The 13,770-nt window shown below is 41.4% G+C and overlaps 1 protein-coding gene across 1 annotated transcript in view; it reads left to right on the top strand.

Annotated features, from left to right (window-relative positions):
* The window catches only part of NEMF (nuclear export mediator factor), a 1,922,187-nt gene that overhangs the window by 685,353 nt on the left and 1,223,064 nt on the right, over positions 1-13,770 (top strand). The window contains exon 13 of the mRNA XM_044074284.1: positions 4,316-4,524. Within this exon, the coding sequence (XP_043930219.1) occupies positions 4,316-4,524 (209 nt within the window). The remainder of the gene's footprint in view (positions 1-4,315; positions 4,525-13,770) is intronic.

Below are 13,770 nucleotides of genomic sequence, written 5' to 3'. Positions count from 1 at the left end.
TTGTCTTACAGTTGGTTGCAATGTATTTAATACACTTAAAACTTGCATGTAATTGCTGGCAAAACAAAACATTACTACAAAATATAAAGGAACTGTTTTGATCAAAACAAGCAAAAAAAACATAAAAAGAGGTATACACACAAACACACACACACACACACCACAATATCCACAAAGACAACAAAAAAGTATTTTTTAGTTTCTCTCTTATGCCCACTAAAGTGTCTATTACTTCCCTGTAATGCCCATCCTTCAGGTAATCATGCTTATATACTTTGCTGTTACCAGAGAGTTTCTTCATCTTAAGGAGCAAGATTGTCACTGTTACCTAAAAGACTTTTTCTTTATAATGGCTATTATTGTTACTTCACCAGCCTTTTAAATGTTCTTACTGTTAGTGACACTTTGAGTTTACCACATAACCCATGAGACTGACTGTTAAATATTGAGCATACCATATGCAGACTGGCAGCATGTATAACTAGCATGACCTGTAATTATGAACAGTTCTGACTTGAACATACATTGGTATAAAACATTTGTCAAGCAATGCTTGTGTTAACACAGGCTTTAAGTAACTGACTCAGAGGCATAACTTTTAGGTTAGTGTCATTTCAAACTTAAACTTGAATGTATGACTGCACTACTCATTTTCACACAGATTTTGAAAAACATTGAATTACCAACACTATTTTCTAATATGTCAACAGCATCTCCTTTGTGATAGAATGCCCAGCCAAGAATCACATATCTTTTACAGTCTGTAAAGTCACAATAGTAGCTTGAAAAATTCTCCCTTTATCAGTAAAGGCATTTCAAAACACAAAATCCAGTTCAAGGACAGCTAACCAGTGCTGAACTAATTTAAATGTGCACTGTCTTAAGAACATCCATTATATATCATGAAGTATAGGGCTTTTTATTTTCGGGGACTGTAAAATAACTTGGAATGCTCTACAATTGATGGTGTTACAGAAAAAAAAAGAAAGTATATGAAACATTTATAATCCATGATCCAGCCCTTCCTTTGTAGCAATTAGCAGGTGGTGGGACACTTGAGAAACACATTATTTAAATGCAGTCCTTAAACATCATTTATCATTTGCCTCCTTGCTTCAGGTCTCCAAAGTAAACTTTGGAGTCCACACTTCAGATGTTATGATATATTTAAGAAAAATACCAAAAAGCATGCAAAACACTTAACTGTGATACACCTCTTCTTTTACCATAGTTCAGAAATTTACATTACTTTAGGTCAAATTGAGCCAATATTGTCAGTTAACTCCATGTCTGTTATTATAGCCAAATGACATCCCCTTTCCAAATTAAGATGTTACATTTGCCTCACATTCCCCTTGGTCAGACTCCTGCTGTCATTCTTTTTCTAGTTTCATTATGTCCAAGCATTAAGTCCCTTTATCCTTTTCTTTCACTACCAATTACTTTGTCATAATCCAACAATTGTGGCAGCCCTTGTAGCCTGTCCATCGCTAACTGAATCAGGATAAACATCTGCACTCCAGCTGGGAAAATACCTTTATATCACTGAAAATGACTACTTGTGTTATGCTGCTAACACTCTTTTATGGCATCTGAGAAAAGAATCCACTGCTGCATGGATGTATCAGTATTATGATCCAAATAAATAGGCCATCCATCAAAAATTTTCCTTTCACAAGGGTGTCAAAGCTGCAACAAAACCTGTGGTTTCTCATTCCAAGTGATGAACTATAACAGTAGGTTTGACTGTATGCTGAATCTGTCAACACCAGCGGCAATTTGTATGCCTTCTCAATGCTCAGAAGTCTTTTGGAAACATTAGTGGACTGAACTGTAATATGGATGGAAATGAAAAGGATACTGTAGCTCTCCTTTTCCTGGTCCCCCACTGCATCAGCATTAAGGTATGTAATGGTAGGCTGACCTTGACTCCAGTTTCCCTGCCTCTGAAGTGGTGCCACACTTGTCTGGTGCTGTATTTGGAGGGAGTTTTAGAAAGTTTCCTGTATGTGATCGGAAGAGTTGGGGGGGTGTCAAAGAAGGGTCCTCTTTAAATATCGTCAGGAATTGTTTGTGGCCAAAGCAGAGTTTCTCAGGCTAATCAAGTATCTGATTAATCTGACTTGAAAATTAGCCCCCTAGCAGTCCAACCAACATTCTTCATAGTTGGTCACCTTGGAAAATTTGCTGGCTCATTGGTCAAGAATGCTGTCTTTTTGATGAGGGTTCTGTTAAAAAACAATTTCAGCAGATTCCCTAATGGAATCAGAAGCGGTGTTTATTTCCAACTGTTTTCTTTTTTCTTTCGGGGTATGCTAATTCTTTGCTTACCATTTTTGGAAGTATGGCAGGCTTATAGGCTTTTAGGATACTTTGTTCAACAAGTTGAAGTAGGAGACGGCAGAAGATCTTGACTTTGTCAACCTCCAACCCCCTGGTAAAGTTTCTTTCACCACCCTTACATTCTTCATGTCCATCATAAAGTGTGTACAGCTGTGTGGAGTACTTTAGGACAGTTTTTGTGCATAATTGTGTACTGTAGCTCTTTAACATACATGTGCATCCATGCACACTACTGTGCCTTCAAGAATAAACCCAAGCGCACACAGAGTATGAGAATTAGAATACACATGTGGTCCGAGTGTGCTGAAGCATTGCAGAGACAGGATGCATGTGTTACAGACTTGTCACAGTATTACCCATCTGTTTGCACTGGACCACTACTACATACCAGATTCCATCCTACTAGGAATCAGAAGCAATCAGACATTTAATAAATAAATATTTAAGAATCAAATATTTAGAGCTTCTGACCGGGACAGTGATTTTGACAACCAACTTAAGATTTTACACACGGAACTGGTTGACAGAGGTTGTAATACACACAATATTTTAAGGAACATAGGTGAGGTTCAGTCTCTTAGATCTAGCACAGCTAAACCTTACTTTTCTAGAAAGATACATCAGGCAATGAAGGATAGAAGAAAGGATTATAAACTTTGGGTTCCCCTATATTATTCTTCTGATGTTTCTTCCTATATGAATATTATTAAGAGACGCTGGTGAATTTTAACAATGGACCGTGACATCAGTAAGCTGATAGACACTACTCCCCGATTCCTCTTTAGAAATATGAAATCATTGAAAACGCAACTTTGTTATCCCACCATGGATTCTGTGCAGCATAATAAAGTTACAATGCCCTACTGATTCTAGGCACAAATTCAGATTTCTTGTTATTGGTAGAATCTATGAGACTATAAGAGGTGGAGATATAAGGAATCAAATAGAACAGATGGAAGCTAGGTGGATAATCGGGCTGAGGGGAGATTTTGGGCATGGGTTGAATGAATTTATGCCCATTAAACCCAAACTGAAGTCAAGACCACTAGCCAGATGAGAGTATTTGCCTTTGCATTTGCAATTATATATGTTTGACTTCTTGTTAGCTAAAGCAGTATTTTTACTTGCTCATAGGTAGGGTTACCACCTGCCCCACTTTGCGAGGGACAGTCCCTCTTTGGGCAGTTGTGTCCTGACAAAAAATATTAAAAATGACAAATGTCCTGAGATTGTAGGGCATAATTATGTCCCGTATTTTATGTAATAGTTGCATAAAATAGTCATTTCTGTATCTAAAATACCTAAATGTTACAAGAAACAGAATAAGCAACTAAACTGCTTCAAGAATAAGCTTTTATTTAGGCAAACAAGTTAAGTTATATCCTTTGTACTGACTTTGGGTATTTGTCGACCTGTAAAATCTGATGTGTGTCCCGGAAATGTCTCACTTTGGCCATTTGAAAAGGTGGCAGCACTACTCATAGGAAGTTTTGTATGTATATTTTATACAGTTTTTATGTTGCATTTATATATGCATGTTTTTATGTGTTGTTTAAATAACATATATTTTAGCTGTATTTCTTTAAATTTTGTGGTCATGTGATTTAACACTGTTTTACTTTTCTACTTAAAAGCCAGTTCTGGTTCAATGTGTTTGTTATCTGATGAAGCAGCAGTAGCTGCGAAAGCGCTTATGACCTACAATAAATTAAGTTTTTAACCTAGATGTTTATAAACTTTCTGATCGAAGGACATACACACTTCTTTTTGCCTTTTTTTGTTTTGGTAGAAGTTCTTGGTCGTTTTTCCTTAAATGCCGGTGTATGTAAGCAACATATGCTCAGGACATAAGCATTAGAACAATGAATTACAGTAATGAGTTTATTTTAAATTGAATTTAAATTATTGTTTTAACAAGATGTTTTCCTCTTCCCAAATTTTAATGACCTTTTCCCATTATTTACCTTACCAGGAAGTTGATAAAGTGAAAGGAGAATTGATTGAGATGAACCTTCAGATTGTTGATCGAGCCATTCAGGTGGTCCGTAGTGCCTTAGCCAATCAGATTGATTGGTCAGAAATTGGAATAATTGTAAAGGAAGCTCAAGCTCAAGGAGACCCAGTTGCCTCTGCCATTAAAGAACTAAAGCTTGCAACAAACCACATCACCATGTTACTTAAGTAAGAGAAATATTACTAAACTTTGCTTCAGATGAATGTTGGAATATGTCATGAAAAACTGTTTTGAACTAATACCCCCCCCACACACACACACACACACACACACCATCATTATTACAAACATTTTGTTAATCTCTTTCCCATGTGTCCCTTCTTCTGCCTGAAATTATTTAACATTATTTAAATTTACAAGTATGTGCTTCCAGGTTCTTGAACAGCATTGACACTCAAATAGTTGTTTGCCTTCCAGTCAAAAAAGCCTCATTACCTGAGGTGAATGGTAGGTTATGCAAAAAGTGTCAGTGACTCCATTCCCATAGATACAGTGAGACAACCACCAGCTGCTCTGTTTTCTCTTACAGTGAACTAAGTTAGGTAGCCTCTCCCTGTCTCCATTTGATGGAATCTTCTTGAAAATGTTTTATTTTGATACAGGCAACTGTAAAAAAATATGCATGTTTAGGGTATATGAATGATATGTAAAAACCTTTTTTTTCTCTTTCTGACCACCTTTGTTTTTGCATTTTACTCAAAAACTTGGTGAAGATTATACTGTATTTATTTTTTCCAAGCATGATTTATATTCATTATTTGTAAACAGGTTAAAGCAAAGGATATTATGCTATTTAGAAAAAAGGAAAAACTAACATGCTTGCTCAATTGTATAGTAAAATCCAGTTTTATGTGTTACCTTTATCAGTACTTATGCAGTCATATAAAACTGAGTAAACTGTTAGAACCAGCATTATGTATAAGACTGATGCAAAACAATTCATGGAATGCAGTTTTTTGTGTAAACAACCTTATTGAATCATCACATTTTAAAGTATGACATAAGTACAAATACGTTACTGTAAAAGAAAACAAACCATAGTAACATTTTTATTAATTTCATATATTACACACACACACACACACACACACATATATATATATATATATATATATATATATGTATATATATATATATATATATATATATATATATATATATATATATATATAGTGTTTTAGGTTGTCAAATGCCTAATTATCGACACCTAAGCTTTGAAGGTTTAAAATTGCGAATGGCGATATGTTTCCTCAGGAAAGAATTTGCTTGCTCGTTATCAGGGATTTGCCCTTTCCCCAATGTAGAGCAATCTTGGAGTTGGTATATTTAGTTGAGGGGGCACAGCCCCACCACTGTGTTTGGGTTCAGAAGTTTATTTTATTTTGTGATGGCCTAACAAATTCTTTCCTGAGGATTTTAAGGTTTCGATGCTTAGGTGTCTGTGTTTAGACATTCGGCAACCTAAGCTGTCAGATATGTAATATAGATCCATATATATATATATATATATATATGTTTGTTGTGTAACAGTTTTCATTCACTTCAACACTACATACATTTCTCTTACCTTAATTAAGCCTATTATCTCCTCCTGAATATTATTCTTCAGATAATGTGTACTTACCACAAATTCCATTTATTTGTCTGCAGTTTGCTCCTTCCCTTTTCTAAAGATACTGTGTCTGTTTCTTTTATCTTCTGTACAATATTCAGCAATTCAGTTACAATTTTAAATTCTAATTTCCATTTTCTAGGAATTGCTTTTTATTTGTTCTTGTTGCAGCCAGTTATGTTAAACTTGTTAAAGCCTTACTATGTCTTAGGTTCGTAGGTAGATATTAGGCTATTGGCCCTAGGGCCAATATAAGCCTAGCCAAAAACGTACCCTGGCTTTTGCCACCCAAGAAAGACATATGTGGATCGTGTCGTGCAGAAACTCATGGAAAACACGGCTCTTTCCAAGTTAATTGCAGTTTCCTCCCAGTTGGTGTCAAAACTAGAAGGCCTCCCCATATCTCCAACGGGTCCTCCTTTGAGACCCATCCAGATCTCGGAGCCGGGAGAGGATGACCTGATGATAGTGGAGCCCTCTGTGCCGAAACCGTCCATTGCACGATCAACGCCATTGACTTCGACTCCTTCGGAACCGATAGGGGAGTCGCAGAGCCGAAGGTCTCTCCTCGGTTCCGGGACCGAGAGTCGTACCGACCTGTCAGTACCGACTCTCCCTCTCGGGGCCTTGGCACAGACTGGCTCGGCTCCATCCTCAGGGTCGGAACCCACAGCACCTGGGTCTGGGATGCTCCATTGTTCTTCGGAACCGGGGTAGCCCTCTGCCAGGGGTTCGGAGGCCTTTGACCTTATGAGGAAAGTATTGTCTGCACAGACAACCACATCATCAGGGGAATCTTCCCCTTCCCCAAAAGGGCCACTTTCTGTTTCTGCTGCCACGATCCATCCCAAGCGTAGAGCCCAATTGCCTCAGCCACCCCCAGAGGGCTCCCCCTGTTCCTTGGAGGCCTCACCAGAAGTCCCCTCTGATGAGGTCCCGAGGAAACGGTTGTGCAAGAGGAGGCACATAGATTCCCCACAGGAATCTCTAACGTCTGACACCGACTTGGATGAGGCAGAGGGGTCCCCCAAATCACCCTAGGAGGATGTGTCATTTGCAGACATCCTGGAGATCTTGAAACAGAGGGGTGATTGGCAATCCCTAGCCCCCACTGAGGATGAGTCGGTGCTGCTGAAGGCTTTTGGGGCTCAACCTTCTACCTCCTGGGTGACTCCGCCTTGATGAATTAATGGATTTGATTGCTCAAGGGCGGGAGGCACCTGACACAGTGGAACCAGTCCCTAGGAAACCAAACAAGTTCATCACTGCCCCCCAAGATAAATCTTATCTCACCAAGGGAGTTCCTGTCGACGCTATGGTGGTGGCGGCAGCCACGAAAAAGGAGATGTCTGAGTCTTCCTCATCTGTTCATCCTCCTAATAAGGATTCTAGGACTATGGACAGGTATGGGAAGCGCATTTTTAGTTCAGCGACTTTTTCCATGCGTTCACTAAACTATTTGACTCACTTCACACGTTTGCAGAGGGATCTCATCAAGGAGCTGACAGATACCCTCCAGGGTAACACAGATGCTGCTGTTTCAGAAAAAGTAACAGCACAACTTAACACCCCCTCACCTCCATAGTAAACTCATCCATGAGGCTCATCTTGTATGCAGCCGAGGGATCGAGTAGAGCTGCAGCTTCAGCGATTGCTCTTCGAAGACAATCATGGATGCGGCTGTGCTCCTTTGCGGAAGCCTTCAAGTCTTCCTTTGCCAATGCCCCTTTTGATGGTGCCACACTTTTTGGGCCCAAAGTTAAGGAGACTCTCACTCGGTGCGAGCAAGAGGGAAAGACCCTGTCTGCTGTCGGGGTCCGTTTTTCCGCTCCTACTAGATCGTACCCCAAAGGGCAACGAGGCGGAAAAATGTGGTTCTGTAAGAATCAGGGATCTTTCCAGACCACACAGAGTGATACTCCCTCCAGAGGCAGAGGAGGGGGTAGAAATGGAAGACGCTGCCCCGGCGGCAGAGGGGGTCCGCATAACCAAGGCGACAGGGATTCCGTCCCTGGGAAGCCTTTCCAGCACTCCTGAAGGGAGGCCCGGCTGTCCTGCTCTGGAGGCAGTCGGGGGGTCGCTTGGCTTTATACACACTGGCCTGGCTAAACATTACTTCGGATTCTTGGGTAAAAAGCATTATAACCAGAGGATACAAAATCCCCTTCACATCAACGCCACCTTTACAAAGAAAGTTTCCAGACGTGCCACCCCGTCTGCGAAATCTAACAGCTGTAGAAATTTCAAAGCTGCTCGAAAACGTCATCCAACCAGTCCCGGCAGACCAAAGAGAATTCGGAACTTACTCAAGGTTCTTTTTAGTTCCAAAAAAGACAGGGGACTGGAGACCGATCTTAGATCTCAGCCATCTCAACAACTTCGTGAAGAAAGAAAAGTTCCGGATGGTCACGCTTCAATCGATCCTTCCATTCTTACAGAAGGACGATTGGATGTGCTCTATAGATCTCAAAGACGCGTACTACCACATCAAAATGGCCAGACCGTCCAGAGATCCACCTGCGCTTCCGGCTGGGAACCAGTCACTTTCAGTTTCGAGCTCTGCCCTTTGGACTCACCTCAGCCCCCAGGGTATTCACCAAATGCATGGCAGTAGTTGCGTCTCACTTGAGACTACAAGGATTCCAGGTGTTTCCCCTATCTGGACGACTGGCTCCTCACCGCCACCATCGAGCATCGTCTATTGCAAGCCAGAGACTACACAATCAGCCTTTGTTCCCACTTAGGGATTTCCATAAACTTCGAAAAGTCTTGCTTATCGCCCTCACAATGTATTTCCTTCATTGGAGCAGACCTAAATACACGATCAACACTACTGAAGCTCCCTCCAATAAGATCCTCAACCCTCAAACAGCAGGTTCTTCTTCTTCTGGTCAGCAAGAAAGCCCCAGCCAAACTGATGTTAAAAGTGTTGGGACTGATGGCAGCCGCACTAATTGCAGTCTCTATGGGAAGGTTACACATGAGGATCCTACAATGGCTGCTCTTCCCACAGTGGTCATTCCAACACCTACCCCTAAAGCACGAGATCAGGATAACAGACTCTTGCAGACGGGACCTCTCATGGTGGGTGCACGATCAGAACCTCACTATGGGTCGTCCATTTGTTCTACCCAGTCCAACAGCCACAATAACCATGGACGCTTCCTTGATAGGGTGGGGGGGCCTTTTTCAGGGAAGAACAGTCCAAGGAGAATGGTCCAGCACGGAGTACACTCTACATATAAATGTTCTGGAGTTGAGGGCGGTGTTCCTGGCCTTGCAACACTTCCAAGCCCTCTTACCTCTAGGAACAGTAGCAGTTCAGACAGACAAAATGTCTGTAGTCTGGTACATAAACAAGCAAGGGGGAACCAGGTCTTGCCCGTTATGCAGAGAGGCCATGAGAATTTGGCAATGGGCAGAGTCCAAGGGTCGCTTTCTGATAGCAACGCACATCCCGGGGTCATCCACCGTCATTCCAGACAGGTTGAGCAGAGCCATCCTGTTACCTCATGAGTGGTCCCTCAATTCACAGATGGCGGAAAAGATCTTCCGCAAATGGGGCCAGCCTTGCTGCGATCTGTTTGCTTCCCCGTTGAATGCAAAATGCAGAAGCTACTTTGCCCTTCTACCCCCTCTGGGGGATGTCCCCAGGGACGCACTGATACAAGATTGGCCCCCGGGTCTCCTATATGCATTTCCGACTACTCCCTTGATTCCCAGATTTCTACAGAAAGCCAGGAACCTGGAAAGGACTATAATACTCATAGCCCCATTCTGGCCTTGTCAAATATGGTTCCCCTTTCTTCGAGCCCATCAAATAGAGGAACCATGGATTCTGGACCCAGTACCAGATCTACTGACACATTCGTCGGGAGTTCCTCACCCCTCTCTACAGTCCCTCAAACTAGCAGCTTGGCTGCTCCGCTTCCCTGCCTAGCCAGGTCTCATCTACTCCCCCCGGCAGTTCAACACATTCTGGTTGCTTCTCATAAAGCTTCCACTACTAAACTCTATACGAGTAAGTGGAAACGCTTTGTATATTGGGCATCTAGCCAAAACTTAGACCCCTTGGTAGCTCCTCTACATAAAATTTTAGAATTCTTATCTATCCTTTTTCACAAAGGAGCTTCTACTTCTACGCTAAGAGTACAGTTGGCGGCCATATCAAACTTCCATATTGGTGAGGAAGGTTCTCCCATTATGTCTCACAGACTTTGTAAGGCCTTTATGAAAGGAGCCTTCCATCTTAGACCGCCTGTCAGAAAACCTTTATTTCCATGGAGCCTAAATTTGTTGCTGTCGCAACTCATGTTGCCACCTTTTGAACCTGCTTCGTCATGTCCCCTATAGTTCTTATCGTGGAAGACGCTGTTTCTCATCGCCGTGACCTCAGCTCGTAGAGTATCAGAGTTGCAAGCATTATCGGTCAGACCACCTTACTTGATATTCCATCCAGACAGGGTCTCTTTGCGTACAAATCCATCTTTCCTTCCAAAAGTATGCTCAGTTACGAATATTAACCAGTCTATAGAACTCCCTACCTTTTTCAAAAACCATACTAACAAACTGGAGTATATGTTGCACAAATTGGATGTTCATAGGCAATTAAGATTTCATTTGGATAGGACCAAAGCTTACAGGAAAACAGATCAGCTCTTCATCTCATTTGCAGACAATAAAAAGGGCATGGCAGTTACTAAACGTACACTATCTAAATGGCTTGCTGACTGTATAACATTTGTATACTCTAAATCAAAGCAATCCTTACCCACCAAACCTAAGGCCCATTCCACCAAATCCGTCTCCACTTCCTTAGCTCATGCAGCTCATTTGCCTTTGGACACTATTTGTGCAGCAGCCACGTGGTCTAAACCACATACTTTCATCACTCATTATAGAGTGGACAAAGTCTCCAAGGATAGGACATCATTTGGTTCCACTGTGCTTAGGAACTTTCTTCCATGAGTCACTCGGGGTGACGGAACTAGGGACGCTACCCATGTGTAAGAACAAACGGCGAGATTGAACACTCTTACATAAAGAAGTTATGTCCTTACCATAACGTTCCATGTAGAGTGTTCATCTCGCCTTTGTTCTTACATTCCGTCCCTTTCCCCCCACGTGTTTGGAAGAACTGGTAGGATTAGAGTCTGATCGACGTGTCTTGACCCCTTCATGGGTATATGGTCCCATGTATCATGGGATATATGTTTAAACCATTAGTTATTGCTATGGTGAGAGAGTGTCTCTGAATGGCTGAAGAGAGTGTATACTTCTAGCACCGGAGGTGTTGCATCTTTTGGTCTGGTTTGTTTGCAAACTAGATCTGAGTAATGGCAGGGAGGATTGTGGGATATGGACTGGTCTCGAGCTTTTCTGAGATTCAGAGCTTTGCAATTCGGCCGACTCGGAGCCGAGGATCGGCTCCGAACCCGTGTGTAAGAACAAAGGCGAGATGAACAGTCTACATGGAACGTTATGGTAAGGACATAACTTCTTTTTTCGTCAGATACATTATTAGACCTATGAAATGTGGCTTTACAAGAAGAAGTGGCTGAGAAAGACTGGAATTTTTGACTGTATTAAAGTGGTGGGTGAACTGTAAAGTGTATATCCCACTTTCCCATTCATGTTTAGAAAGACACTGAAATGACTTATTAATTTATATCAATAATGTTTATACAAATGTGTAATTTTATAAAGCTGTTTTGTATAGGATGCAGTCAGGGGTATTTTAAATGTGAGGTGGGGCCTTATTAGTTACTGCTATGTATGTTAAAGACAAAGGAAGAAAGTCTTTTTATGTAAGTTGCACTGCATCCACACTTTTACTCTGGCAGGGTGAGAGAGGGTGGAGAGAAGCAAGTTAAAGTTAATGTAATGTTGTGATCTTGGTCTGCTGGGGTGGATGATGTAGAAATGTATTGACCTCATTACATATAGAATTAAAATACTGATCTCCACTGTTTTGCAGGGTGGAGTTTTTGATTAATGCATTTGGTTTAAGCTATAGATAGATTTTTAAGCAAACAGGTTTCAAAATAAGACAAAATGATGAAAATCAATGAAAACAATAGTTTTCTTATTTGATAAATCATTAGGTATTTTCCTTTAGCAGAAACTTTCAGTGGGAGATCAGAAGTGTACATGTGCAAGCAATTAACCATGAGAAATCTGTGTAGAGTGTTGTGAATGAAATGTAAAAATTGTCAAGCATCTGCAAAGTTTTGTTCTCATTAACAGCTGCTTTTACATAGTGACTAGCTGTCTGAAGGTGCAAGCAATTAATCATTAGATCTCTGACTGCTGTGTACTTTGTGCATTTCTGTCAGCCCAGTGTAATTAACATTTAAAGGAAGACTGGTAAGCAGATAAGTGAAAAACAGATAGGTTTTGAAATTTTGGGGAAGTGAATAAGATGTACAAATAGGTGCTTACCCCAGCAGCCTTAATACTTTAATGCATTTAATACAACAGTGCACAGTTTAGTTTATTTAAAGGTAACCAGTGCATTTTTTCTTAGGACTAAAAGTTAATGTTTACTGAAAGCATGAACATTTGTTCACATCTGGGAGAAGTGACCGCAGTCAGTGAAAGTAGGAACAAAGTCTCTAATGTGCACTTTAACATGGGTACCCTTAATTTTAGAATAAGTAATGCTTGCAGGTGCAGTTGTCGATTTGGAGCAACTGCACCAGTCTTATAGGTTCATAGATGTGTACTAGGTTAATGGCCCTGGACCCTTTACAAGCCTAGCCCATAGGATTGCCCTGGCATCATGCCACTCGACTTTAGTTCGCAGTGCCTTTGTCGAGTAGACCCACTGGAATGATCCCCGGGGTGAATTTTCTATTTCCCATCCACTCATCAAGATTTCTCTTGAAGAGAACCAGTGAGGTGCTCTATTTGACATGTATGGGAACTCTATTCCATAGCATGGGCAGTCTCTGGGTTATGAACCTCTTCCTCCAACTTGTTCTGTTGATTGTGGTAATGAGGTTGAGGTCTTTGGAGCATGTGGTGCGGAGGGATTGGGATTTCTTTAGATGTAGCATTTCTGACAGCACTGGGTCAGACATACCTTTGTAAGTCAAGCAGAGATCGCCTCCAGGTAGGCGATACGAGACGAAGAATAGTTGGAGTTTTTTGAATCTGTCCATATAGGACAAGTGTTTTTAGGCCTAGGATCCACTTTGTGAGGTACTTTTGCGGCCTCTCCAGTTGTTGCAGGTGTCTAGTGAGGTACAAGCTAAATGGGGTATTGTACTCAATGACTGGCCTAATGAAGGAAGAGTAGAGGGAGACAATGACCACTTTCTTCCTGGATCCAAAACCCTTAGTAATGAGATGTGCCACATAGAAGAACTTTCTGACCACAGTGGCAATGTGGTGGTCAAAAGAGAGGTTGCTGTCAGCCTGTGTTCCCAGATCTCTTATAACGCCTTCTGTGTTCAGTGGACTACCATAGATATGGTAATTCATGGGAACTGGGTTTTTCCCAAAGGGGATAATGACACATTTTTTGGCATTGAGCTTAAGGGCGTGGTTCTGACATCAGTCATTGATCTCAGTGAGGCCTTTCTGTAGGATGTCAACATCACTTGGGGAGTTAATAATAGCTCCCAACTTGCAATCATCTACGAACGTTGTCAACCAGAGTCCCTTTGTGTTGGCCTGGACTTCAGAGAAGTAGATGCCAAACAGGAGAGGACCAAGGACCGAACGCTGTTGGACTCCACTCGTGACTGGTCAGAAGTCTTACTTGGAGTCAGCTACTTTCATACTGTGGGTTCTATCT

Source organism: Protopterus annectens, chromosome 6.part0 (assembly GCF_019279795.1).
Source record: "Protopterus annectens isolate FY-2018-M chromosome 6.part0, PAN1.0, whole genome shotgun sequence".
Taxonomy (NCBI): domain Eukaryota; kingdom Metazoa; phylum Chordata; order Ceratodontiformes; family Protopteridae; genus Protopterus; species Protopterus annectens.
Note: the sequence above shows the minus strand (reverse complement) of the source record. Positions and strands in the feature narration are given on the sequence as shown.